This window comes from Phodopus roborovskii, unplaced genomic scaffold, assembly GCF_943737965.1.
Source record: "Phodopus roborovskii unplaced genomic scaffold, PHOROB, whole genome shotgun sequence".
In the NCBI taxonomy this organism is placed as follows: Eukaryota; Metazoa; Chordata; class Mammalia; order Rodentia; family Cricetidae; genus Phodopus; species Phodopus roborovskii.
Genome location: NW_026126540.1, coordinates 24,291,539 through 24,317,035, shown reverse-complemented (window position 1 = coordinate 24,317,035; position 25,497 = coordinate 24,291,539). Strand labels below are relative to the sequence as shown.

The 25,497-nt window shown below is 41.9% G+C and overlaps 1 protein-coding gene across 1 annotated transcript in view; it reads right to left on the bottom strand.

The window, feature by feature from the left end:
- Window positions 1-22,470, bottom strand: part of LOC127232932 (peptidoglycan recognition protein 3) — a 40,336-nt gene extending 17,866 nt beyond the window's left edge. The window contains exon 1 of the mRNA XM_051199254.1: window positions 22,387-22,470. Within this exon, the coding sequence (XP_051055211.1) occupies window positions 22,387-22,470 (84 nt within the window). The remainder of the gene's footprint in view (window positions 1-22,386) is intronic.
- Between the last annotated feature and the right edge of the window lie 3,027 nt (window positions 22,471-25,497).

Genomic DNA, 25,497 nt, shown 5'->3' with positions numbered 1-25,497 from the left:
GCTCAAATATACAGGGATCAGGAGAGATTGCCAAGGACAGGAGCCCAAATATCTGTTCAGATGGCATGCCTGAGGTGTAAGAGGAACAAGGACTAGCTGATGATCCTGAAAAGGATGAAATATAGAACAAGGCCACAGTCTCAGAGCCAAAATCATCAACCCAGAGCCAATAGCAGATGAGCATCGCATCACAAGTACAAAGCAGAACCAGGCCACAGGGAGACAGATCCCAACTCACTGCCTCACTTGAGCAAGTCACTTTATCAGGCTCCAGTGTAGCCACTCACAAAGTGAAAGGGTCATTCAGTCATGCATTCCCTGACCTGTGCATTTCCCCAACAACAATTCCATGTAATCCCATTAACATGGCTATCTAAAGGGCACAGGGAGGAGAAAAGCAAGTATGTGTATCAAACAACATGGAAACACACCCAGTGCTTAAGAGCTACTAGACTCAATGGATGTTTGAAATGGTTCATGGGGAAGAGCACCAACTGCTCTTTTAGAGGACTCAAGATACCAAGTTCGGTTCCCATCATCCATATCAGTGAGCTTACACCACTGTGACTCCTGCTGCAGTGGGGAATCAAATGGCAAAGCTACACTAGCCTCTAGCAAAGAAAATTCTGGAAGCATGTCTATTTACTCAAGGTAAGGGCAGTTGTCACTTATAAAGTATTTCATCTAAAAGTAAAGGAAATTTACCCCATGCCAGGAGGCTCAGAGCAGTTAAGACAAGAAGCCTGGGCACCATCTTCATGTGGTCCCAGGATACCAACAGGGTGAGGGGTCAGCATCCCAAGTGGGCATTGACAACATGACCCTGCTCCCTCTGTAAAAGAGATACCCAAGACTGCATGGTACCCTGTCTGCCTCCCAAGGGCCAGCACCTGGCTCAGAAATCTCAGGGTCACCTATACACTCAGGTGCTCTATAGATGTGAAGAAGGTGATGCCCATGTCTAGCTAGCCCTCTCCACAACTACCTCCTACAACCAGAAGGAACTCCTGGTCCCTTGTAGGCACTCTGGGCTGGTAGTAGGCCTTCCATCAAATGTAACAATTTCTAATTCATATGAAACAGTTATGGGTGAACTCTATAGACATTTTCATTTCTGGTACTACACTTTTGTGGCTAGCCTTCATATAGTCCCTGGAAGATAAATATCCTGAGTCTAATGTGTATAGTTGAGAGTACTGAGGCTTAGATTATAGGTCCCTTCATGGTCCCCTGAGGCACCTTGAGCAAGCCTGAAGCTGTTGGCTGGAACATCTTACCCCCAGAGTTGTTGTTGGCACTCTTCCAGTTTTGCTAACACACATCTGCTGGGGAGGAGCTAAGCCTAAAAACTTCTGGGGAAAAAAGGAGCCTAGGTTGTTTTCCACTGAGCTGTGAGTCAGTATATAAACCCTCTCCTTCCCCTCAATAAACAGCATTCGGCATTCCGGCATTCCTGTTGAATGAATGACCTGCTGTCTTGTCCCTTACTTTACTCTATGCCTTCCCCCGATTAGTGGAACAGATTGTAGCATGGCCACTACATTAGACAGATTGAGTGACAAGGGGAGGCAGGTTGAGCTTCATTTCCCTTCACTGTAGTTCTGTCAGAAGTATGTGGCACATCCAACTCAGTTCCTTACGTTTCAAAGATCCTGACAGAATTCTGAGTCCATCTTTTCTCAAACAGAAATGTGGATAACAATCAGCTTTCCCCCTCACTGGTCACATCCAGTTCCCAAGTCTTCTGTGAGGACTCCTCAAACCTTTCATTAAGCCTCAAAGTGACCTATGAGAATTTACATCCATACGTTTAAGTCACAATCATGAAGTTCCCCCTTTGCCTAGGGGCAGAGACTATCCCTCCTACCTACTAGACTTGCCACTTGCCAGATTCTAGAGAATCCTAATTCTGGCTTAGTCTCTGGTAGTAGAGATTTCCAACATGGAGACAAGGGATGAGGCACAGGATCTCTCAAGATCTCCAGATCTAGAATTCTTGCCAACATTTATAAGCAGAAGTGGCCTGCTTACTCATGACCAGTATAAATTATGAACTCCCTGTTGCTGCCAACCATTTCATCAGTTTTCCCCAGTTGAGAAACTCTGCAGGGTTTATTGAGGTATTATGAGCTAGACACCACCCTCCTGAATTTTGATACGTAGGCATTTCCAGATGGAAAATTTCAGCAACTCACAGCTTAAAATTTGAGCCTGTGGATCAGTACATGGCACTTCTTATCAAATAACATACTAGATCTCACACATTCAGGAAAACTATGCCCCTCACACCTAACAAATACGAGTCCTTCGTAATGGGGCAGGCACTAGTTAAATAAGTATGTAGGATGTATTCAATTTCTTCATCAACCAAATGAGAGGCAAGGAAGGACCAGTTTGCCCTGCCAACTAACCTCCTTAAATCAAGGTCAACAAATAAAGCAAGGTCAATAAAGCAAGCTTCCTCCTGAAAACCCCTAGAATCCATGGAGGTCCTGGTCAACAGGATGTTTGAATCTTGACGATGCTTCCACAAATATGTGTGATCATGACACAAGCCATGCCCCACCCAGTCTTGTCAAACTATACACCTGAGCTCTGAAAGATGAAAACAGGCATACTGAACTGGTAGCATCTTCCTCTCTCTCTCCAGATTCAAACATTAAGCTTCCAAGACAGGCTAAGGCTTGGATCATATCAGATTTTCATTCTGTGCCATGGGAACCAAAAGGTGTCCTGCTTCCGAAATGACACAAACAAAAATTTTACCCCCACCTTAACATGTCCCTTCACCCAATCTTGAGAACCAAGAGCAGACCATCAAACAGGAGTTAGCAATGAGTTATTAGAATATCAATTCTCTATTAGAGAAATGTTATTGCTCTATAATAATTCAAACCTTGATGTGTATAGCACCATAGCAATGATCATCGGTTCAGTGTTCTATGGTCTAACACCTGTATCGCTCTCCTCCCCTTTTCATAAATACAGCTTCATGGTGCAGTGTTTGTGTTCTACAATGGCTTGTCCTCTAGAGTCACATAGTGTCCCAATTTTGTGCGCAACACAAAAGCATTTAAAAAAAAAAAAACCTATGAACTATGAGGCAGGGCCATTATCATTGTTGATTTTCTTAGGAATGCTCATAGAGTCAAAACACTCTTGGGTGATATGACATGAATACCACACTTTCCAGGTTGAGCTGTTGACCTTGTCATATTTGAGAAAGTATCTACAGAGACATGGACATACTTTTGCTTACCAGATTTCAGATTATAGTATTATTCATTTACCAGAGATAACTTAGTTCTGTCCATCAGAGACTAATCTCTGAGGAAAGTGGTCTAGTGTCCAATTTGGAACAATTGGTATATTGAAAAACTATGGATTTTTTCCTGATTCTTGGGTAGGTGAAATTTTGCTTGTAGAAATTGAGCGGGATTGTGAGTTGGAATGTGACAGTCAGTAGACTTTAAGACAGGTATATGTAGAGACAGAGGGTAACTAGAATCTATATTCATGTGAGCCAAGCTGTTGTGGAATAGTATTTTAAGGTATGTTATATTTATTTATGCTATGGAATATTTGTTTAATGATGCAAACATGCATTGCATCCTTTTATGTTTCATTTGTTAAACTGTGAAGCTGTGGTACTTTGCCTGTCTAAAACACCTGACTGGCCTAACAAAAAGCTGGACAGCTATTAAATAGCTAGGCAAGAGAGATAATTAGGCAGGACTAGTGGGCACAGAAAATGAATAGGAGGAGAAATCTTGGAAGAGAAGATAAAAGAACAAGAAAAGGAGGAGGGAGGACATCAGGTGCTAGCCACCCAGCTACACAGCAAATCATGAAGTAAGAAGGAAAGAAAGGAATATAGAATAGAGAAAATTAAAGCACAGGGGATAATTTAAGAAAAGCTAGACAGAAACAAGCCAAACTAAGGCTGGGTATTCATAAGTAAGAATAAGTTGGTGTGTGTATTTATTTGGGAGCTGGTTGACAGGCCCCCAAAAAGAAAAGATTAAAAAAAAAAAACCTACACCAAGAGCTCAGACAATCCCAAATTGGCATACATGGGGATGATGCCAAACTGCAAAAACTTGGAGTGGATTATTTACTGAGCCTTGGGAAAGATCATGAATAACTTTATCAGTTTCAGTATTAGCTGTTTCTAGTATAGGGTGGTGATAATGGATGTAAAGGTAGAATCAGTGACAATGTTCACTGTAAAAGGATGAGGCTCTGGGGCCTTTTATGACTTTATCTAATTCATAGTGTTTGGCTGAGCAATAATTAGTACAAAAAAAAAACAGCATGATTAGGTCTCATGTAAGCAGCTTTGTAACCTTTTGTCCCATCTGTAAATAAGTACAAGCATTAATAATAAGGGAAAAAACAAGTTTAGATGGGAATCCATTGAGTATGTTTTAAATATGGAAACAATTTTCCAGAGGGATAATGACAATCAAGTTTACCAAGATAAACTGAAAGTGAAATCTGTCATTGAATATATTCTTTTTCTTTAAAGCAATTTTGCTTTTCATTAACATACATTATTTGTAAAGTATAACAGATTTCATTGTGACATTTTCATGCTGGTATGTAATACTTCCCAAAGACATTTTTACAGGCCAGCTTCTTGACAGTTGTCAACAGGCTAGGGAAGTGTGCTAGTATGTAAGAATATCTTATTATGTGCTGTGTGCACAGGAGTTTTCTCACCTCACACATAAGAATCTATATAGCCTCAGAACACAGGAGGAAAATAATTATTGATAACATTGTTTTATGCAATGTAGCATGTTGAGCAATGTTATAATCCAGCAATTCTTCTCCAATGGGACATGGTTGCAACATCACATTAAAGCTTCCCCGCAAGCTATCCTGGGCAAATAATTGCTGCTACCCTGATTACAGCTATGCCCTGATTCAGGGAGATTTATTCTAACAACTGAAAATTAAATTAAAACCATGTATGTTCTAGGGAGAAAAGGAACATTCTTATATTCACAAGTAGATTGGAGTTAAAGGAAGATTACATACAAGTAATCAAAAAGTTAATGTATGAAGAAGTGTAATATCAAATCATTACCACAACTTTCTGTTTTTGTTCAAGACATTATGAATGCTCTGAATTATAAGTGTGATTGGTTCGTTCATCTTAGTCACATCCAATCATAAAGTCTCTTATGTTTATATTCAAAACATCCTGACATAGAAAAGTAGGTTATGCTGACTGGCCATCGGACGCCATCATTATTCCATTTCAAGGACATGTCTGGAGACACACATAGGCATAGCCTTGGCTATCAGTATTTTAATTTGAATCAGGACATATTTCAAGTACCTGAAATTTATGTATATGTCATTTTCCATAGTGGACTGATTGTATAATGGAAGCTTAATTGTGTCATTCATGTGAGCTCAAAAGTTTTCCCACAAGGAAGAATATTCAGCTAGAGAGACCTGAATCAGATATGCATTTTGGACAGAGTGAAAGATGACAAGATTGGGGAACAGGGGTCAGGGTCTAGGCCATGACCAGAATATAAGAATGAGAATGTATGGAAGAGACTAATGCAGTGAGTGCTTAGTTAAGGAGGAAGGCCACTGGGGACTCTGAGAATCTGCCTCAGGCATCCCCTAGCAGTGATGCCAGGGTTTAAGGCATGAGGGAGTTGGACGTCCTGGACCAATGGCCCCATCAGAAAGGCTCTTCCCATTATTTACTCTGTGCCTAGTTCTCCATTGTTGAATCAGATTTCATCCCAAGTTTCTGACCACATCAAATGTCAAAGGCGTTAAAACAGCTCATTGTTTTTCCAATCCAAGGCATCTAGGAGATTCCAAGCTCTGCCATATTTGAGAAGTAGTCCCTATATCAGAGACCTGAATTGGTTTCTCCACCTTGTCCCAATTGGTAGCTCAGAGTTTTAAGGCAATGATAGACAGATGTGTCAGTGCCAGTATTCAGTAAACCCAAGAATTAATGTTCCCTTATCCACATCATACATTCAGGTCTCTGTTCAGTAATTAATTCGTTATGCCTGATCTGGGTGTTAGTACTGACAAAGACACCAGTCTGGAAGAATAATGTGGAGATAGAAATTACATAAGGCAAGTTCTTTCTCCAGCCTGCAGATGGCAAACTTTTTCTACATATGCCATGACAGCAAGCTGCCCTGTCTTATCTGAATCAATACCTTTCGGATGAACTTTTAACCCTTTAAGAGTCCAACTGCAGTCAAATGTGGACTTATCCTGGGTGCATGAACTCCCTTTTTGAAACCCATTCCCTTTGGTAGGATACCTTGCCCAGCCTGGATGCATGTGGGAGGAGGGTCTTGCCTCAACTTGGTATACCAGACTTACTTACTTACTCTGAGTAAGATGGGAGGTGAGGTGGGGGAGGGGGTGGGGGAATAAGGGGAGAGAGGGAAAACTGGGATTAGTATGTAAAATGAAAAAATAAATAAATAAAAAGGAAGGGGGGAAAAAAGAGTTCAATTGCTTCTTCCCAATAGGTTTTCTTTAGGACATTCTGGGAAAGGGTAAACTATGCCAGTTTGTAAAATTTAAACACTTTGATTGGGAATTTAAAAATAAACTTATTTCACCTTTAAATCAGCAGTCACATTGCCAGGAGTCGCCAAAAGATGTCCCCATTTTAATTCTGTTGATTTCCCAGCTTTGTTGGCCAAGGCCCTGGGAGAGGGCCATTGCTGAGTTTCTCTAATCAGTTCGCCAAGTTTATCACATTTAGACCAACTCTGATTAGCCAAACACCTTCCTTTTCTGCAAATGGGGCTTAATACAGGTGCCTATTTCACGTCACAAACTTTTTTTTCTGTCCCTTTTAAATTTTTTCAATTCCTTTTTATGTGACTCATTTTGTCACAACTAAAGCATTTCACTTATTTTCTCTTTTTGTTGAGGGAGGCAGCTAAGACAGTAGCATTATAAGGGAGGGAGGCCACATCTCTGCAAGCTCTGAAATAATCTTACCAACATCCCTGTGTAGCTTGTAGCCAGCTATAACCATCTGATAATCTGAACTGGCATTATCAAAAGGGAGAGTCTGGACAACCATTATCACTGAGATCAGCCCGAGGCATAGATTCCCTTAAAGCAGGGTTCTCCACCTCCCTAACACAGCCACCCTTTAATACCATTCCTTATGACATGGTGATCCCCCAACCATAAAACTATTTGCATTGCTACTTCATAACTGTAATTTTGCTATGGTTATGAATCAAAGTAGAAGCATCTCTATTTTCTGATAGTCTTAGTCGATCCCTGCTAAAGATTCAGTTGAGCCCCAAAGAGGTCACAACACACAGGTTGAGAACTGCTGCCTTAAATAGTTCCGTGTTTTAGCCACATAATCCACGTAGATTTTTAATTGCCCTGTCAAATCTTGTTAAAAGGAGGTGGGGGTAGGGGTGTCATCCACAGTGAAGAATTTTTGCTTTATTGCAACAAACTCAGAATTGATTTATAACTAAGTCATCATACCTGAGCTGTCTCTTGGTTCCCACCCAATCTCCTTGCCATATTTACTCCAACAAGGCCATACCTCCTAGTTCCTCTCAAGTAGTACTACTCCCTGATAACCAAGCATTCTAACATTAGAATATATAGATAATATATAAACTATTAATATAAAGCTAATATATAAGCTTATGATGGCAATCTTATTCAAAGCACCACACCATGTAACTCTACAAGACAAGCATTAAGTGCTATTTACAAAAACAGAAAGGGGGAATAGAAGGCTTAGACTATAGGACAATGCAGCTATGATTAACTAGAGCAGCATTTCTCAACCCGTGGGTCCTGACCTCATTGGGGATTGCACATTAGGTATCCTGCATATCAGATATAAAATATATTACAATTCATAAAATTAGCAAAATTGCAGTTATGAAGCAGCAATAAGATAATTTTATGGTTGGGGGTCACCAAAACATGAAGAGTTGTTTTATTAAGGGGCCACAGCATTGGGAAGGTTGAGAACAACTGATCCAGAGTATCATGCACATTAAATTTTGAATCTAAATTACTAATTAATGGCTTTTATCCAACAGCAATTGCTGTTCTAGTAACTGGAAGAAGTCAATGTCATTGAGAACACCTGTTTGGAGGTCTGCTCATGGCCCTCAAGACTGGGAAAAGGAAAATGTTAATTTTGAGGGGAAGTATTTGTTCATGTCATCTCAGAAACAGGAAACACCTTTTGGTTTCCTAGACACAAAATGAAAATATGATATGAAATGTACTTTTCAAATTAAGATCCCTTGGAAGAAACTTTATAGGAAGCTGAGCAAATCCTCTGTCAGTCACAACACATACTCACCCTTTGTCCTTATTCCAGATGATGATGACCCTAATTCATGCTAAGGGCCAATCTGGAGAAATCCTGCTATTTTAGAGTGTTACTACAACTATCCCAATGATACTACAGGCCTCACAAAATGGGCAAGAAACAATATAATAATTTATAGTCAAATAGATGAGGGGAAAAACAGCAGAATGCCACTATAGTCCAGATGAAATAACACTGACTTGGCATCTCCAAATTGTGCCTGCAATTGTCTGGTTTGGGAACTTTGCCTGCCAAAGGTGTCTTAAGGTATCAGTGATTGCATGCTATCAACAGAAGCTCTCCCTGCTGATGGTGATGATAACTTTCATGTGTTGGATCTGACCGCCATTGCCTTTGCTGCAGCATCCCTCCCCCCTATACCCGCAATGGTGGCAGGGATGAGAGGAGACATGGAAAATCACATGTGTTTTCAGCAAAACTACTAATGTTAATGCCACCATACTGATAGAGATAAATCAGAGACTGGGTGAAGTGAAAGGCTCAACCCTCCAAACTTGAGCAGCAATTGATTATTTACTAATAAAAAGACCACAATTTCCCAGCGAGTTCTGTTTTAATATTTCGGCGTTCTCACATAACACACAAGGTCAGTTAGATTTTGTATACTAAGAATTAGATAAAAGTTTTGTACCATATGTATCTGTCACAATGGTTTGCATGGATTGTGCCTTTTGTTTGGTCCTTCCCTGTTACTATTATTAGTAATTGTGTGCATTCCAAACATTGTCCAAAGTATACAAAATTGGGTGCTAAAGTTAATTCAAGTTGTGCATACATTATGTTTTGTTCTCTGACATTCTGCAAAACAAAAAGGGATACTTTTCGGAGCCTGTATAAAAAGGTTGTGAACTGTGGATGAAACAGAGTGTAGAATGTTCTTCTTACATGTTGGCCTTGGAAGGAACTTCAAAAGCTATGAAAGCAAATGGTCTTGAAAGAGAGGACATGAAGGGAATGCATGTCCACATTATTTCTGTGGGAAAGGCAATCTCATGTAGATCTTTGGCATTTCCTTCAATCTGCAAAGACTTAGCCTCACTGACTAGGGTGGGTCAACACTGACAAAAACTCAAACTAAAATAATGCTAGAAGTGAAAAATGTAATGCACAAATTAAAAACCCCAGTGGAGAGCCTCCTCAATGGGGTGAGTCATATGGCAAACAGTATTTCAGGCTAGAAGATGAGGTAGAGAAATTGAGTCTAAAAAAGGAAACACAATCAAAATACGGGAGAGTTTAGGCACATCTCAAACAAACAAATACCCACAAACCTTTGAATTATGGTCATAGAAGGAGAAGACTAAGACACAAAGGGTACAGAGAATATTTTCAATACAATTACAGAAGAAAAGTTTCCTAAACTGATGAAAGAGATGCCTATCCAGGTACTACAGGCCTACAGAGCAGACCAGATCTCTATGATCTAGTAGAACTAAAATGCAAAAAAAAAAAAAAAAAAAAAAAAAAAAAGAAAGAAAGAAAGAAAGAAAAGAAAATTCTGTTAGATCTTTTCGTATTTTTCCAATATTCCTCTGACTATCTATTTTGATGCCTTCTTTGGGGGGTTAGATATAGTTAATTAAGATGCATATATTTAGTTATATGGTCATATAGTTTTCATTATGTTTGGAGAAGGGGCAATGCCTGGAGGCCACGGCTGATAGAGGGAGAAGGGACTGCGTTCTGACCTCCTTTGCTGGGAAAGCAGAGGAACCTCAGGTATTTCTAAAGAGGGTTCTGTTTGTTCTCCACATGCACTCTCCCCTCAAAGACAAACACTCCATCAGGTTAAAGTGTGGAGAAAGCTCCTGGTATACTTTCTCCTTAAGCTGTATTCCAAAGAAGAAAAAAATCCTTTCAATTTTTCTGAACTGGGTATTAGCACTCCTTTGTCTGTTGGCTTAGGACTTAACTACTGCATAATTTCTTGCATTTCTGTCAGGCTTTGGAACTGTTTAGTCTCATTTTTCTACTGCACAGACATTTATTTGTGTGTACAAGATACATAGCAGGAGTCTTGGCAGCTTGGCATTTGAAGGTAGGGTGAGAAGGAAATGCCTTCAGTTCAGCAGTGTGCAAGACCAGACCTGTTTTCATCTTTCAGAGCTCAAGTATATAGTTTGATAAGACTGGGGCATGGCTTATGTCATGATCACACATATTTGTGGAAGCATCATCAAGATCCAAACATCCTATTGACCAGACCTGCATGGGTTCTAGAGGTTTTCAGGAGGCAGCTTGCTTTATTGACCTTGCTTTATTTGATGACCTTGATTTAAGGAGATCAGCTCGCAGGGCTTCCTTCTTGGGCAAGCTAGTTGATGAAGAAATGGAATACTTTCTATATACTTATTTTACCAAGTACCTGCCCCATTATGAAGGACTCATATTTGTTGGGTGTGAGGGCCATAGTTTTCCTGAATGCATGAGATCGAGTATGTTATTTAATAAGAAGTGTCTCATGCTAATCCAGGAAGTTTCTATGGGCTCAAAGTTCAAGCTGTGGCACTAACTGTTTCATCTGGAAATGCCTATATGTCAAAACTTAGAAGGGTGATATCTATCCCATAATGCCTCAATAATCCCTGTAGAGTTTCTCAACTAAGGAAAACTGATGATTTGGAAGTCAGCACATGGAGTTCATATTTCACACTGCCCATGAATAAGCTGTTTATTACTGCCTGAGCAAGCTGACAAGATTCCTGACTGGGGAGCTATGCTTTATCCAATGGTGCCAGGTTGGGAATCTCCACCATCAGAGACTAATCCAGAATTAGGGTTCCAAGTGGAGGATCTGGAGTTTGACAGGTCTTGTAGGTAGGAGGGATAGTCTCTGTCCCTAAGCAGTGGGGGAATTTCATGAATGTGACAAAATTTTGAACATAAGTTCTCACGGGTCACTTTGAGGCTAATGAATAGTGTGAGGAGTCTTAACTAAGACCTGAACCATAGAATGTGACTGGTTATTGTAAACAGCTGGTTGTTATCCACATTTTTGTTAGTGAATGAGTAAACTCAGCACTGTTCAGGAGTCTTTGAAGAATAAGGAGCTGAGTCAAATGTGTCACATACTTCCAGAAGCACAGTGAAGGGAATGAAGCCCAACCTGCCTCCCCTTGTCACCCAGTCTGTCTGAGTCCAAGTGCTCTCAGCTATGAAAATGAGGCTCAGGAGATTTTATTCTAGGGATTGTGTGAAGGTTTACCTCAAAAATATAGTACTAGAAATGAGAATGTCAATAGAGTTCACCCATAACTGTTTCATATGAATTAGAAATTGTTACATTTGTCAACTGTGGAAGGTCTGCCACCATCCAAGAGCTCCCACAAGGGACCAGGAGTTCCTTCTGGTTGGGGTGATTGTTGAGAAGGCTGGCTAGACATGGGCATCACCTTCATCACATCTATAGAGCACCCGAGTGTGTAGGTGACCCTGAGATTTCTGAGCCGAGTGCTGGCCTTTGGGAGGCAGACAGGGTGCCATGCAGTCTTGGGTATCTCTTTTACAGAGTGAGCAGGGTCATGCTGTCAATGCCCACTTGGGATGCTGACCCCTCTCGCTGTTGGTATCCTGGGACCACATGAAGATGGTGCCCAGGCTTCTTGTCTACTTCTGCTCCAAATGATATGACAGACATTGAAGATCCCCCATGAAAGGCTTCACCCTCCCTGGGGGGGGCAGAAAGGGGATGAGATAGGGAGTATGGGGGGGTCAGGGGAGGAGGGGAGGGAAAGGGAACTGGGATTGATGTGTAAAACAAGCTTGTTTCAAATTTTTTTTTCTTTAAAAAAAAGGGAAAAGAAATAAAGAGTTCTTGAATGTTTCCTTTTCTTTTTCAATTGATTGGACTTCATTGACACTGCTTTCTCTTTTGTGAGGAAATGAAAGTTGTTTTTTGTTTTGTTTTTTGCAATTATTTATTTTTTTCTTATTTTACATATAGATCCCAGTTTCCTCTTCCTCCCTCCCTTCCTCCCTCCTTCTTTCCCTCCCTCTCTCCCTCCTTCCCATGCTGCCTGACCATCCTCCCATCCTCCCATCCCCCCACTCCACAGGGAAGGTGGTGCCTTCCAGGAGGGTCAACAAAATATTTCAAGTCATTTGGAATAGGGTCTAGGCCCTCCTTCCTGCCTCTAGGTTAAGGGAGTATCCCTCCATGGGGAATGTGCTCCCAAAGTCAAAGAAAAGTTTTAAGAAGGACTCAACCCAAGTCCACAGTACTACAGAGGTTGGGAGGAGATGTCACTCTAAGCTACTTCCCTAAGTGCTCTTTGCTCTGGGCATTTCTGAAAGGAGTCACAGAAGGTTTGAACCAACTGCACTGCAGCCTTCCATGTGAGCCAGCACAGCAGCTCATGATGTTACCCCAGCAGATGCACTCCTACTTCCAACTGCTCTGCAGTGGTGGGGAAGCATCACAACTTTTACCTCACAGATAAGGATGCCACCGTCCAGTAACCCAAGAATGTAACAAGTGATCCAAATCTAGGAAACATGGACTCAGAAACTGATTTGTTGGTGCTAATATCACTTTTGTCACTGTTCCCACTACTGGAGCTCCAGCATTCCTCTTTGGACATGGCTTCTTTTCAGAAAGACTGCTAGAGGTAAACAATTCAATAGAAGAGAGATAAGTGCATTAATGGTGATGGGTGGAGTGGATCATGGCATGGTGAAAAGCGCTGGTGGGTTGATGGGAGGAGACTTGATACACTGGATTTCTGCAATGATAAGGACACTCTGGCAGGCTAGAAGGGAGACTTGGACAGGGTAGTCAGGACTGATATCATAAATGTGACATGGTTAGGGAGATAAGCAAAAGTACCTAAAAACAGACCCACACATTGCTGTTGACCACTTCATGTGATCAAGTAGGTTGCTTAAACTACTGTGGAAGAGTGCAGAGCACTCCATCTGATGCTCAGATGTCTGAGACAAGTCCAGAAAGAGACATCAGCAGCACTGAGAATACTGTTGTGAAGATAGACTTATTTCCCGTGACCCCCAGGTCCATATCCAAGGCCTATGACAATACATTCCCTGTAGCACTGGGCAGGCATGTGCAAGGTGGCTTGAACTTCTGCTTAGTGGATGTGGCCATGGCTATGTCTACCCTCCTGAAGGCCTTGATTATTGCTGGGACTATACTGAAGTTAGAGAGCATTGCTGTGGAACTTCCCATAGTATTTGTGCCCCATTCTTCCAATCAGGACCCAAAGTCCTCAAAGCTCAGACCTTTCTCCTGATTTGTGTCCCCATCCTTTCTGATGTTATCCCTAACATTCCCATCATTTTTCTCCTGTGAGTTGAGGAGAGATGGCTGTTAGCATTGACCATGTCCAGGGATGAGGATCAGGGAGCACATGGAGTGACCAAAGGTCAAATGCATAGGAAAGCTGGTCCAGGTCTCTTTTAAGAATAAAAGTGAAAACCTGAGTGCTCACAATCAAACAGACACTAAGCACATGCTAACTCTTTCCAATTTGCTCCTGACAGCCATCCAAAATCAGAGCTAGGACTATGTTTTACAGAAGGAGGTCAGATAATTAGTAAGTCTAGAAATATCCAACAATACCCTTGCTGCGGAATAATCCTTCTGTACATTGTAAAGACATGTTGTTCTCATTGTTAATAAAAAGCCAATTGTCCAATAGCTAGGCAGTATTTTATGGCAGAGAGAATGCTGGGTAGAAAGAGGGCAGAGTCAGAAGAGACACCATGAGACACAGAGCAGGATGGAAAGTACATACATGAGGTGAACAAGCCATGGGGCAGCATATCAACTAATAGAAATGGGTTAATTTACATTATAAGAGCTAGCTAAAAACAAGCCAAAGCTATCATATGAGCATTTCCAATTAATAATAAGTCTCTATGTGGCTATTTGGGAGCTGCTGGCATAACTGAGCTGACCTGGTCCCAACGAAAAACTCCTCTTACAAATGGTGCCCAAACATTTGACACCTATATCCACATAAAATCTGAGAAAACTTACAAAAGATTCTAAGCACACAAAAAACAGAGCCAAATTCAGCTTACTAGTCTCATGTCCCTCATGCTGGCTGCAGTATACAGGTGCATCTCACAGCAGCTGCCAGAGGATGGAGTCAGCCGCCAACTGCCATGTGCTGGTACAGTTCACTAGGCTGAGCACTGCTGGTAGCTGACACAGCCATTAAAGATTTATCTCATGAGATGAAAGAACAATAAAGATGTTCAGTAAAGACAGATCCAGATGGGGGGAGGCTCCAAATGGATTCCAGTGTATTTAAAAATATACATAGGCAAGATCCCTGACCCACAAATCCTGGCCTCTGCCAAAGAACGAGGTCTCAGCTGGAGAGCGCCAGTTTCCAGTGAGATCCGACTATCCTGCAAATCCTTCTCAAGTTCCAGCTCAGCCCTTGTCCTCTTCCGCCAGCTATTGGCCAGAGCTATTGGCCAGAAGACCACTGTGAGTACCTGCTGGCATCTTCTTCTGGATCCTCATCCTTGACCCCATCCCTGGATCCCTGTCTGCAGAGAAACCTCCTAGAGAGCTTGGACCACACAGAGCTACAGATATTGAATCTCAGACCCACATAAGCCCATCGGGGAAGTACCATAGAGAGAGGGGGATACCCCACCAACACCTACTGGAAGAAGCTATGGGAAGAAGGCAATACAAGAGAACACCTAACAACAGAAAGACAAGCATGACACCACCAGAATCTAGGGAAACTACACCAACTAGAATGGAACACAACAACAAAACAGAGGAAGCAGAAGGGTACGACTTAAAAATTACCATCATAAAAATGATAGAGGCCCTCAAAGAAGATGTGAGAAAATCCCTTAAAGAAATGGAGGAAAAAACAAACAAAAAAGTGGAAGAAATGAACAAATTCCTTAAGGAAAGTACAGAAAGCCAGGAAAAAACAATTAACCAGGTGAAGGAAACAGTTGAAGACTTGAAAACTGAAATAGAGAAAATAAAGGCAACACAAACTGAAGGAATGCTGGAAATTGAAAAGCTGGGCAAAAAATCGGCAACTACGGACACAAGCATAACCAACAGAATTCAAGAGATGGAAGACAGAATCTCAGGCACAGAAGATAAACTAGAAGAAATAGATTCATCGACCAAAGAAAATCATAAATCCAACAAATCCTTAACACAAAACATCCAGGAAATGTGGGACACCATGAAAAGGCCAAACCTAAGAATAATAGGCATAGGGGAAGGTGAGGAAGCCCAGCTCAAAGGTGCCGAAAACATATTCAACGAAATCATCGAGGAAAACTTTCCAAATCTGAAGAAGAACATGCCCATAAAACTACAAGAAGCATACCGAACACCAAATAGGCTGGACCAAAGAAAAAAGACCCCTCGACCTATAATAATCAAAACACCTAGCATACAGAGTAAAGAAAGAATATTAAGAGCAGCGAAAGAAAAAGGACAGGTAACATATAAAGGCAGACCTATCAAAATTACACCTGACTTCTCCAAGGAAACCCTCAAGGCCAGAAGGTCCTGGACAGATGTTCTAAAAGTATTAAGAGAACACGGATGCCAGCCTAGGCTACTATATCCAGCAAAACTCTCAATCACTACAGATGGAGAAAACAAGATATTTAATGACAAAACCAAATTTTCCCAATACGTATCTACAAATCCAGCCCTACAGAAAGTATTGGAAGGAAAACTCCAACCAAAGGAAGGTAACTACGCCCACAAAAATGTAGGCAACAGATAATTCAACTACACCAGAAACCAAGGGTAAAGCAGAACAAATATATATTCACAATACCACTGCCAACAACAAACCTAAATCAAACATGCATCAACAATCAATGGTCCTTACTCATCCTCAACATTAATGGTCTTAACTCACCTATAAAAAGACACAGGCTAACAGAATGGATACAAAGACAGAATCCATCCTTCTGCTGCATACAAGAAACACATCTAAGCTTCAAAGATAGACATTACCTCAGGGTAAAGGGTTGGGAACACATTTTCCAATCAAATGGAAATAAGAAGCAAGCAGGCGTAGCTATCCTAATATCTAACAAGTTAGACTTCAAACCAAAATTAGTCAAAAGAGATTAAGACGGTCATTTCATACTCATCGCAGTAGAAATCCATCAACACAAAGTCTCAGTTCTGAACATCTATGCCCCTAATACAAAGTCACCCACATTCGTAAAAGAAACACTACTAAAACTCAAAGCTCATATAAAACCTCACACACTTATGGTGGGAGACTTCAATACTCCACTCTCAACACTAGACAGGACCACAAATCAGAAACTCAACAAAGAAACAAAAGAACTAACAGAAGTTATGTCTCAACTGGGGTTAACAGACATCTATAGAACATTCCATCCAAACACAAAAGAATATACCTTCTTCTCTGCTCCACATGGAACCTTCTCTAAAATCGACCACATACTAGTGACATAACAAATCTCAACAGATACAAGAGAATAGGAATAGTCCCCTGTATCTTATCGGACCACCATGATTTAAAATTGGAATTCAACAACAACACAAATAGCAGAAAACCTGCAAACTTATGGAAACTGAACAATATGCAATTGCACCACTCCTGGGTCAAAGAAGAAATAAAGAAAGAAATTAAGGACTTTCTAATATTTAATAAGAATGAGGACACAACATACCCGAACTTATGGGACACCTTGAAAGCAGTGCTATGAGGGAAATTCATTGCACTAAGTGCCCATATGAAGAAAATAGAGGATAGTCACATAAGAGAATTAACAGTGCAACTGAAAGCCTTAGAACAGAGAGAAGCAAACTCACCCCATAGGAGTAGATGCCAGGAAATAATCAACTTGAGGGCTGAAATCAACAAAATAGAAACCAGGAAAACAATACAAAAAATCAATGCAACGAAGAGTTGGTTTTTTGAGAAAATCAACAAGATAGACAAACCTTTATTCAAACTAACAAAAAAGCAGAGAGAGAACATGCAAATTAACAAAATCAGAAACGAAAAGGAGAACATAACAACAGACACAGAGGAAATCCAGACAATTTTCAGATCATACTTTGAAAACCTGTATTCCACAAAAATTGAAAATTCAAAAGAAATGGAAAAATTTCTGGATAACTATCACTTAACAAAATTAAATCAAGAACAGACAAACAACTTAAACAGACCTATATAACCCACAATGAAATAGAAGCAGTCATCGAAAGCCTTCCAACCAAAAAAAGTTCAGGGCCAGATGGATTCAGTGCAGAATTCTACAAGACATTCAAGGAAGAACTAATACCACTACTCCTCAAACTGTTCCACAAAACAGAAACAGAAGGTTCATTGCCAAACTCTTTTTATGAGGCCACAATGACCTTGGTACCCAAGGTTCACAAAGACACAACTAAGAAAGAAAACTACAGACCAATATCCCTGATGAACATTGATGCAAAAATACTCAATAAAACACTGGCAAAACGAATTCAAGAAAACATCAGAGAAATCATCCACCATGACCAAGTAGGCTTCATCCCTGGAATGCAGGGATGGTTTAACATACGAAAATCTATCAACGTGATCCACCATATAAACAAACAGAAAAAGAAAAACGATATGATTATCCCCCTAGATGCAGAAAAAGCCTTTGACAAAATTCAACACCCTTTCATGATAAAGGTCTTGGAGAGGTCAGGAATAACAGGAACATACCTAAACATAATAAGAGCAATATACAGCAAACCAACTGCCAACATCAAACTGAATGGAGAGAAACTTATGCCAATTCCTCTAAAATCAGGAACAAGACAAGGCTGCCCTCTCTCTCCATATCTCTTCAATATCTTACTAGAAGTTCTAGCTAAAGCTATAAGACAACAAAAGGAAATCAGGGGATTCAAATAGGAAAGGAAGAAGTCAAGCTGTCTCTATTTGCAGATGATATGATAGTTTACATAAGCAACCCAATAAACTCTACCAGGGAACTCCTACAGCTGATAAACACCTTCAGCAAACTAGCAGGATACAAGATAAACTCAAAAAACTCAGTAGCCCTACTCTTTTCAGACGACAAAGAGACAGAGAAAGAAATCAGAGAAACATCACTCTTTACAATAGCCACAAGCAACATAAAGTATCTTGGTATAATGCTTACCAAACAAGTAAAAGACCTACATAATAAGAACTTTGTGGCTCTAAAGAAAGAAATTAAAGAAGATACCAGAAAATGGAAAGATCTCCCATGCTCTTGGATAGGTAGGATAAACATAGTAAAAATGGCAATCTTGCCAAAAGCAATCTACAGATTCAATGCAATCCCCATTAAAATTCCACCACAATTCTTCACTGACCTTGAAAGGATAATAATCAACTTTATATGGAAAAACAAAAGACCCAGGATAGCCAAAACAACCTATACAATAAAAGGACTTCAGGAGGCATCACCATTCCTGACTTTAAGCTCTACTACAGAGCTATCGTTCTGAAAACAGCCTGGTTTTGCCATAAAAATAGACAGGTAGACCAATGGAATCGAATTGAAAATCCTGATATTAACCCACACACCTATGAACACCTGATTTTCGACAAAACAGCTAAAATTATACAATGGGGCGAGGACAGCATCTTCAGCAAATGGTGCTGGCACAATTGGATGAGGGTGTGTAGAAGACTGCAGATAGACCCATGTCTGTCACCATGCACAAAACTCAAGTCCAAAGGGATCAAAGACATCATCCAGCCACATTGAACCTCTTAGAAGAGAAAGTAGGAGGTACCCTTGAACAAATTGGTATAGGAGACCGCTTCCTGAACATAACTCCAGGGGCACAGACACTGAGAGAAACAATTAATAAATGGGTCCTCTTCAAACTTAGAAGCTTCTGTAAGGCAAAGGACACAGTGGACAAGACCAAACGGCAGCCCACAGACTGGGAAAAGATTTTCACCAATCCTATATCCAACAAAGGGCTGATCTCCAAAACATATAAAGAACTCAAAAAGCTAGTCAACAAAACACCAAATAACCCTATTTAAAAAATGGGTACAGAACTGAAGAAGTCTCCCAGAGCTCAGGGGAAGTGCGGGGGGGGGGGGCAGCGAATGGAGAGAGAAGTAGGAGAAAACGAGGGGGAGGAAAGAAAAGATGTGCGACCAGGAAGATTTAGCCTGGTTAGGAATAGAAGACAGGAAAAAGAAAGAGAGAGACAGAGAGAGAGAGAACATAAAATAGGGAGCCAATATTGGTTTGAAGATAAAATTGAACACAAAGAAAACTCTAGAGAACTACAAGACTGCTTCCAACTAACAATTTGAGCTTCCGTGGAAAGGCTATCATAAATGCCCTTCCCGGAGAGTGAGATCAACAACTAACTTATCCATGGAGCCCTCAATTAATACCTGTTGGAAACAGAAGCAAACACCCATACATAAACACTGAGTGGAAGTAGAACTCAGATGCAGAGGGAGAGGACAAGACCAGGCAGCAGAAACACATAAAGACAGCTTACCTGAACAAGGAGGAGCTAACAGGCCACCAGACTGATAGCTAGGAAGCCAGCATGGGACTGACTCAGGCCCCCCTGAATATGGGTCTCAGCCAGAAGGACTGAGCAGTCTAAGGGACCTCAGATAGTGGAGCCAGGATGTATCCCTGGTGCACAAAAGGACTTTGCGAACATATCCCCCATGGAGGGATAACTGCCTTAATCTAGAGACAGGAGAGAAGCCCTAGTCCCTACATCACATGACCTGTCAGACCTACATGACCCCTACTGGATGACATTCCCCTACATATGGAATAGGAGTGGGGGGATGAGAGGGTGGTTAGAGTGCATGTGAGAGGACAGAGAGGGCAAAAGGGAGGGAAGGAGGGAGGGAGGGAGATAGGGAGGAAGGGAGGGAGGGAGAGAGGGAGGGAGGGAGAGGGAACTGGGATCCATATGTGAAATAATAAATTTTTAAAAAATGCTTTGACTCCAAAATTTAAGTTCAAGGACAAGTTACTGGGGAAAAGGATTTCTATTTTTGTTTCCACAGAAAATGAAAAGATGTGGATTCCTTCCAGACTAATGTGGTTTGATCAAGGCAGACCACCTGAAACACTACCAGGTGATCCTACATTCAAAACAGCTGGACAAAGCAGCCTGACAGACTACAGCCAAGATTTCTGAATCTTCTTCCAATCTCCCATGACAGCGCCCCTTACCAACAGGAAGTAGTTTGGAAAGAACAACGCCCAAATTCCCAAATATTGTCTATAAATGTTTGTTTTCACTTAAATTGACTTGGTTATAAAAATAAAAAATAAATAAATAAATAAGAACTTTCAAGGAAGCAGTGTAATATTTGGGAGGTAAGGATCATGAATGAACATGATGGCGACAGGTCTGAGGTTCTAATGAGGACACATAGTGAACTATTCCCTGAGATCATAATTTTATGTCTTTGACAGAATTCCAGTGTGTGAGAAGAAAGTGGGGACAGTAATTAACACACACCTGGCACCACAGCCCTCAGAGAAGTGGAGCAGACCCATCTCCACTCACATGACATTCCTGATGTCAGGGACATGGTCCACAGATCCCTCTGGCCCCTGATGGTTGGGCTTCTTGAAGACTGCACATGGAAGGAGTTAAGTCAATATGGCTACTTACCAAGGAGAAGGAACCTGGACTTCTTCACAGCCTGGTATTCTCAGCCCTGCTCTAGTTTCATGAGTTCCTTTAGTGACTCTACTTAGAGTCAGCCTTAAAAGCTGTATCTTGGTGATTGATCTTTGTTGAAGATTCCTGTTGTTCCTTCCTTTTTGAGAAACTAAAGCCTCAGTGCTCCAACCCCATGGAAGAGTACCCTCTAAATTTTAGAGGGTAAAATTTTAGAGTCTAAAACTAGGGAGAACAAAGTTAGGAGGAGGTGATGTTAGAGGAGGGACAGAGCTGGGAGGCTGAAGGTGGGAACTGCTAGGTAAGGAGGAAGAAACCAACCAAGCCCTTGGCTGTTGTTTGGGCCAGCAAAGAGCCCTCTGGTGTTCTGGGCATGGAAGTGTCCATTGTTTAGATATCCTCTCTCCTCAAAACCTAGACCCCCCCCCCCCGCACTGGGGGAAAATGGGAACACCGTAGAGAAAGTTCTCCTACCTCTCATCTTTAAGACAACCAAAACCCAGGGTTCTCCAGTGACAAGTGGGGACAGCTGTGAGCCACTGACTTAAGGGTCCCTCACCCCAGAAGCTCCTCAAAGGAAGCACAGGAGGCCATGTAACAAATCCAGCCTCCTTTGGGAGCCCCCCCGCAGTCACAGTTTACAAAGATCTTCACAGATATTGCCCAGTTAGCACCATTCCCTGTTCTGCAGGGTTGATCAGAGGGAAAACATCACTACCTTCCTTTACAGATAAGGATACTGTACTCTAACAACTTACAATTGTAAGTTTACACAGAAGGCAGTATTGAGTCCTAAATAAGTTTTTAGGTACTCATACTCCGTTGTTTCTACTGCTAGGGTTCAAGTATTCTTCCACACATTGCCCTGCGTCCATTTCAGGAAAACTTTTATATAGCATTGCCCTGAGTCCATTTCAGGAAAACCTTTATAGGAATGGGGTTCTATTAGAAGAATTTGTGGACAGTCATCAGTGAAGACGGGCTGGGGCTGGTTGGGTTGGAAATGGCTGGCATGTTGAGTGGAGACCAGCTGCTTTTGTTTCTGCAGTGACAAGGGTCACATGGAGAGGCTAATCATGGGAATTCCCACTCAAATATAGGGCAGAAGTACAAGATGGTCACATTATCACAGGTAACTCCTAGGAGTTCAGAGCAGACAGACAAGTTGCTAGTGGTTATTTCATTATGATGATATGGCAGGGGAGGGGCTTGAGCTATGAGCAAGAGCAGTCCAGGAATCAGGAGCATTGTGGAGGGCACTTACATAGAGACTTTATTGTTCCCCAATCCCACAGTTCTACAACCAAAGATATATATGATACAGCATTCTCTATAGCTTTGTTTGGGCAGGTACCGACTTGGCCTTCTGATTACTTGTTAGGACAGTCGCGATGGTCACCCTCTCCGAGGCTTGGCCCAGGGCTGCGACCATTGCCATAGTCACGTGAGGACTCATTCTTATGAATCTCCTTGTGGTCCTTAATCAATACCTTAACTAACAGGGTTAAAAATTCATCAAAATCCACAGCACCATCTTCATTTCTGTCCAGATCCTACATCATGCGGTTCATGGCTTTTTCATCCTTCTTTTCTTTCTGTGGGTAGAAGAGTGATGGCTATTAGTGCTGGTCGTGGGCACAGAAGTAAACTAGGAAGCACTGTGAGTGATCAGAATGCAAACCTAGGCAATAAATTCAAACATAGAATTGATGGACTGAGTGTTCATGATGGAGGAAATGCTGGACATATGCTAAACACTTTCCAGTTTGTTCCTGAGACAGACCTCCACCTTTGACACTAGGACTGTTAACGGAAAAAGTCAGAGAACTATATGTGGGTCTAGAAATATTCTTTGTTGTTCACTAGAACAAGTGATAATGAAGTCTGCTGTGAAGAGGATCTTAGGAATCTGGTCTCCTGAAAGGTAGTTTTTATAGGTTGTGGAAGTCATACACATTAACATCTGATGTGGAGGAATCTGCACCTCCCTCTTCTTAGAGGGGAGGCACTCAGGAAGACAGGCCTTATTGGATCTTGAAGGGGTAGATAATGGTAGGTGCTCTGCCTACCTCAAAGGCTGTGATAACTTATATGAAGTGGGAGGATCCAGGAGTAGCAGAGAGCACCAGCCAGCTTCAGTTCTTCCACCCACTGGCTGGAACATCTTGGCTAAGTACCCTCCCATAACGCTATGAGCCCATCTTGGAGGCCAGTGCATCCTGCTCTATTCCAGTGCTTTGGCCATGCATGTTGAGAGAGTTGATAGAGTAATGGAGGGATCACACGGGGGTGGGGTGGGGGAGACTTGTCTAGCGAGGCTCTTGTGTACCCCCTGTCTTCCTGGAAGTAGCACCTTGTTCACCTGAGGTCCTCACTTCGGGGAGCTCTCTTTGTCCCTGATATCTCCCACAGTAGCTTTTCTCCACTTTAACAGGCACTCTAAGAGGGCTGCTGACTGGTCTACAAGGCTACACATTATAATCAACTGACACTGGGACCCATGGCACATGTTATTCGCTTCCTTCCTGCCTGGATTTGGAAAGAGAACACAAAGGCCTTTGAATGAAGCCCCGTACCTAGAAGCAACTATGCATCTTTGAGCAGGTGGATTTATTGATACTTGACAGTGCTTTCTGTATGCCAGTGCCGTGCTGGGTGCTCTCCACATGCTTTTGGTTCATGCATTGTCCACCGTAGACCCTCAGGTCTACTGAGTCCCCACCTGAAGCTTAGTGTCCCTCAGTTTCCAGTCAAGAGCTGTCCTTGTGTGTCTTCATTACCAGGGATAACATCTAAGCTCAAATGTCACCACCTCAAAGAGCGAGGTTTCCCTGCTTTACTCTGTTGAACCTGGCATGGACCAACCCTAGGACTCTATTTTATCCTGCTCCACATTCCCAGGATGTTGGCTTTGTCTGTGTTCTTAATGTTATCATCACATCATCGGTTTCAGGTTCTCCTCTACATGTGTTTTCCCACAATAGTGCATCACACATTACATGTGCTCAGTTCCTGACTGTTACTGTCTACATTTGTCCACCTCCAATGACTGAGCCCTTGCAGTGCTGTGTGGAAGGTGCTGGAATTTTCTTCCTGACTGTTGCAGGCTGTACCCTCCTCCCTCACTAATCAGGCCTTACCTTGAAGGAGTTTGGCATGTCCTTATTCACCAGCTGTTTGAATTCCTTCTTGCTCAGGGTGTCTGGGTCTCCCTCTTTCCCAGCGTGTTGGTGGAAGGTTTTGATGATGGTCTCCATGCCTTGTTCCATCTGTGACATTGAGGGCTGTCTTTCTTGCAGGCTATTGGAATCCTGGAGAAGCAAATGGGCATGTAAAGGAATGGGTTATCAAGCATCCTTGATCTCCTTTATGGCCTCTATCGGGCAAGAAAGGCAGGGACATACACCATAAGAGGAAGGACAGGGTGCCATTCAGTGGGGTACCATCCTGTCACACACGTATGTGAGATGCATTTTAGACAATGTAGAGAATAACAAAATTGAAGAATTTTATAGCAAGAAACGTTCACAAAGTTGAAGGAAGCTACAAAGCTGCCAAGGCAAGGGAAGGGGGATCCAGTAGAATGGTGTGGAAGAAAGACAGGCAGAGGAGGGGAAAAAGAAACAGGCCAGCAGCCCCCTGCCTAGGGAAACTGAGCTCACTTACCGAAGGTGAGGAGTCACACAGCGTTTGGCAGTGTGGAGCAGGCCCTGCATTTATAGGATGCCCCTGGCTGACACATGTCTCCCCCACCCAGGGAAAGAATGCATCACAGATGAGCAGTGTGGTATCCCTGCAGGGGATGTGAGTGATTGAGGTGGGATAGGAAGTGTTCACATAGCTCTGTGGATGGAAGGTTGTTAATAAGAGACTAGAAAATGGAGGCTGATCCCCTTTAGGAATTTTCATCAACGTGGTCCAGGAACTCAGAACTACTAGGCACATGATACTGTAACCACAGAGAAGCTTCCTGATACCCAGTGACTGAAGCCTTTGAACTGCTAGGACTACACTCATTTACATGTCCCTAGTTTACATGACCCCAACTTGCATGGTTGAGATTGCACACATAGAAATTACATTCATAATAACTCATGCTAATCCCAGAATTGTATGTCAGTCCATCAGGATTGTCTTTCTTTACATGGTGTGGTGTGGATCACGTGCCAAGAAACTGTACTCCAAGGTACTGACCCTAATCATAAAAGGACTTCTCTCAAATGGATACCCCAGCAGCCCATTGCCCTTTGTTGTAGACCATTTTCATATTCTGCACTATCCAGCAGCTTTCTTTTTCCTCACAACAGAATACTTTATAACTATAGACTCATTCATTATTTCCCAGCTGTTATAACTATGCATGTGTCCAACCAACTACATTGGAGCCCTGTTAGAGGACTGTGTAGGTAGCAGGGCCCATTCTTGTACTTATTCCTCTGGACCCTCATGCTTGTCCTGCATTGAC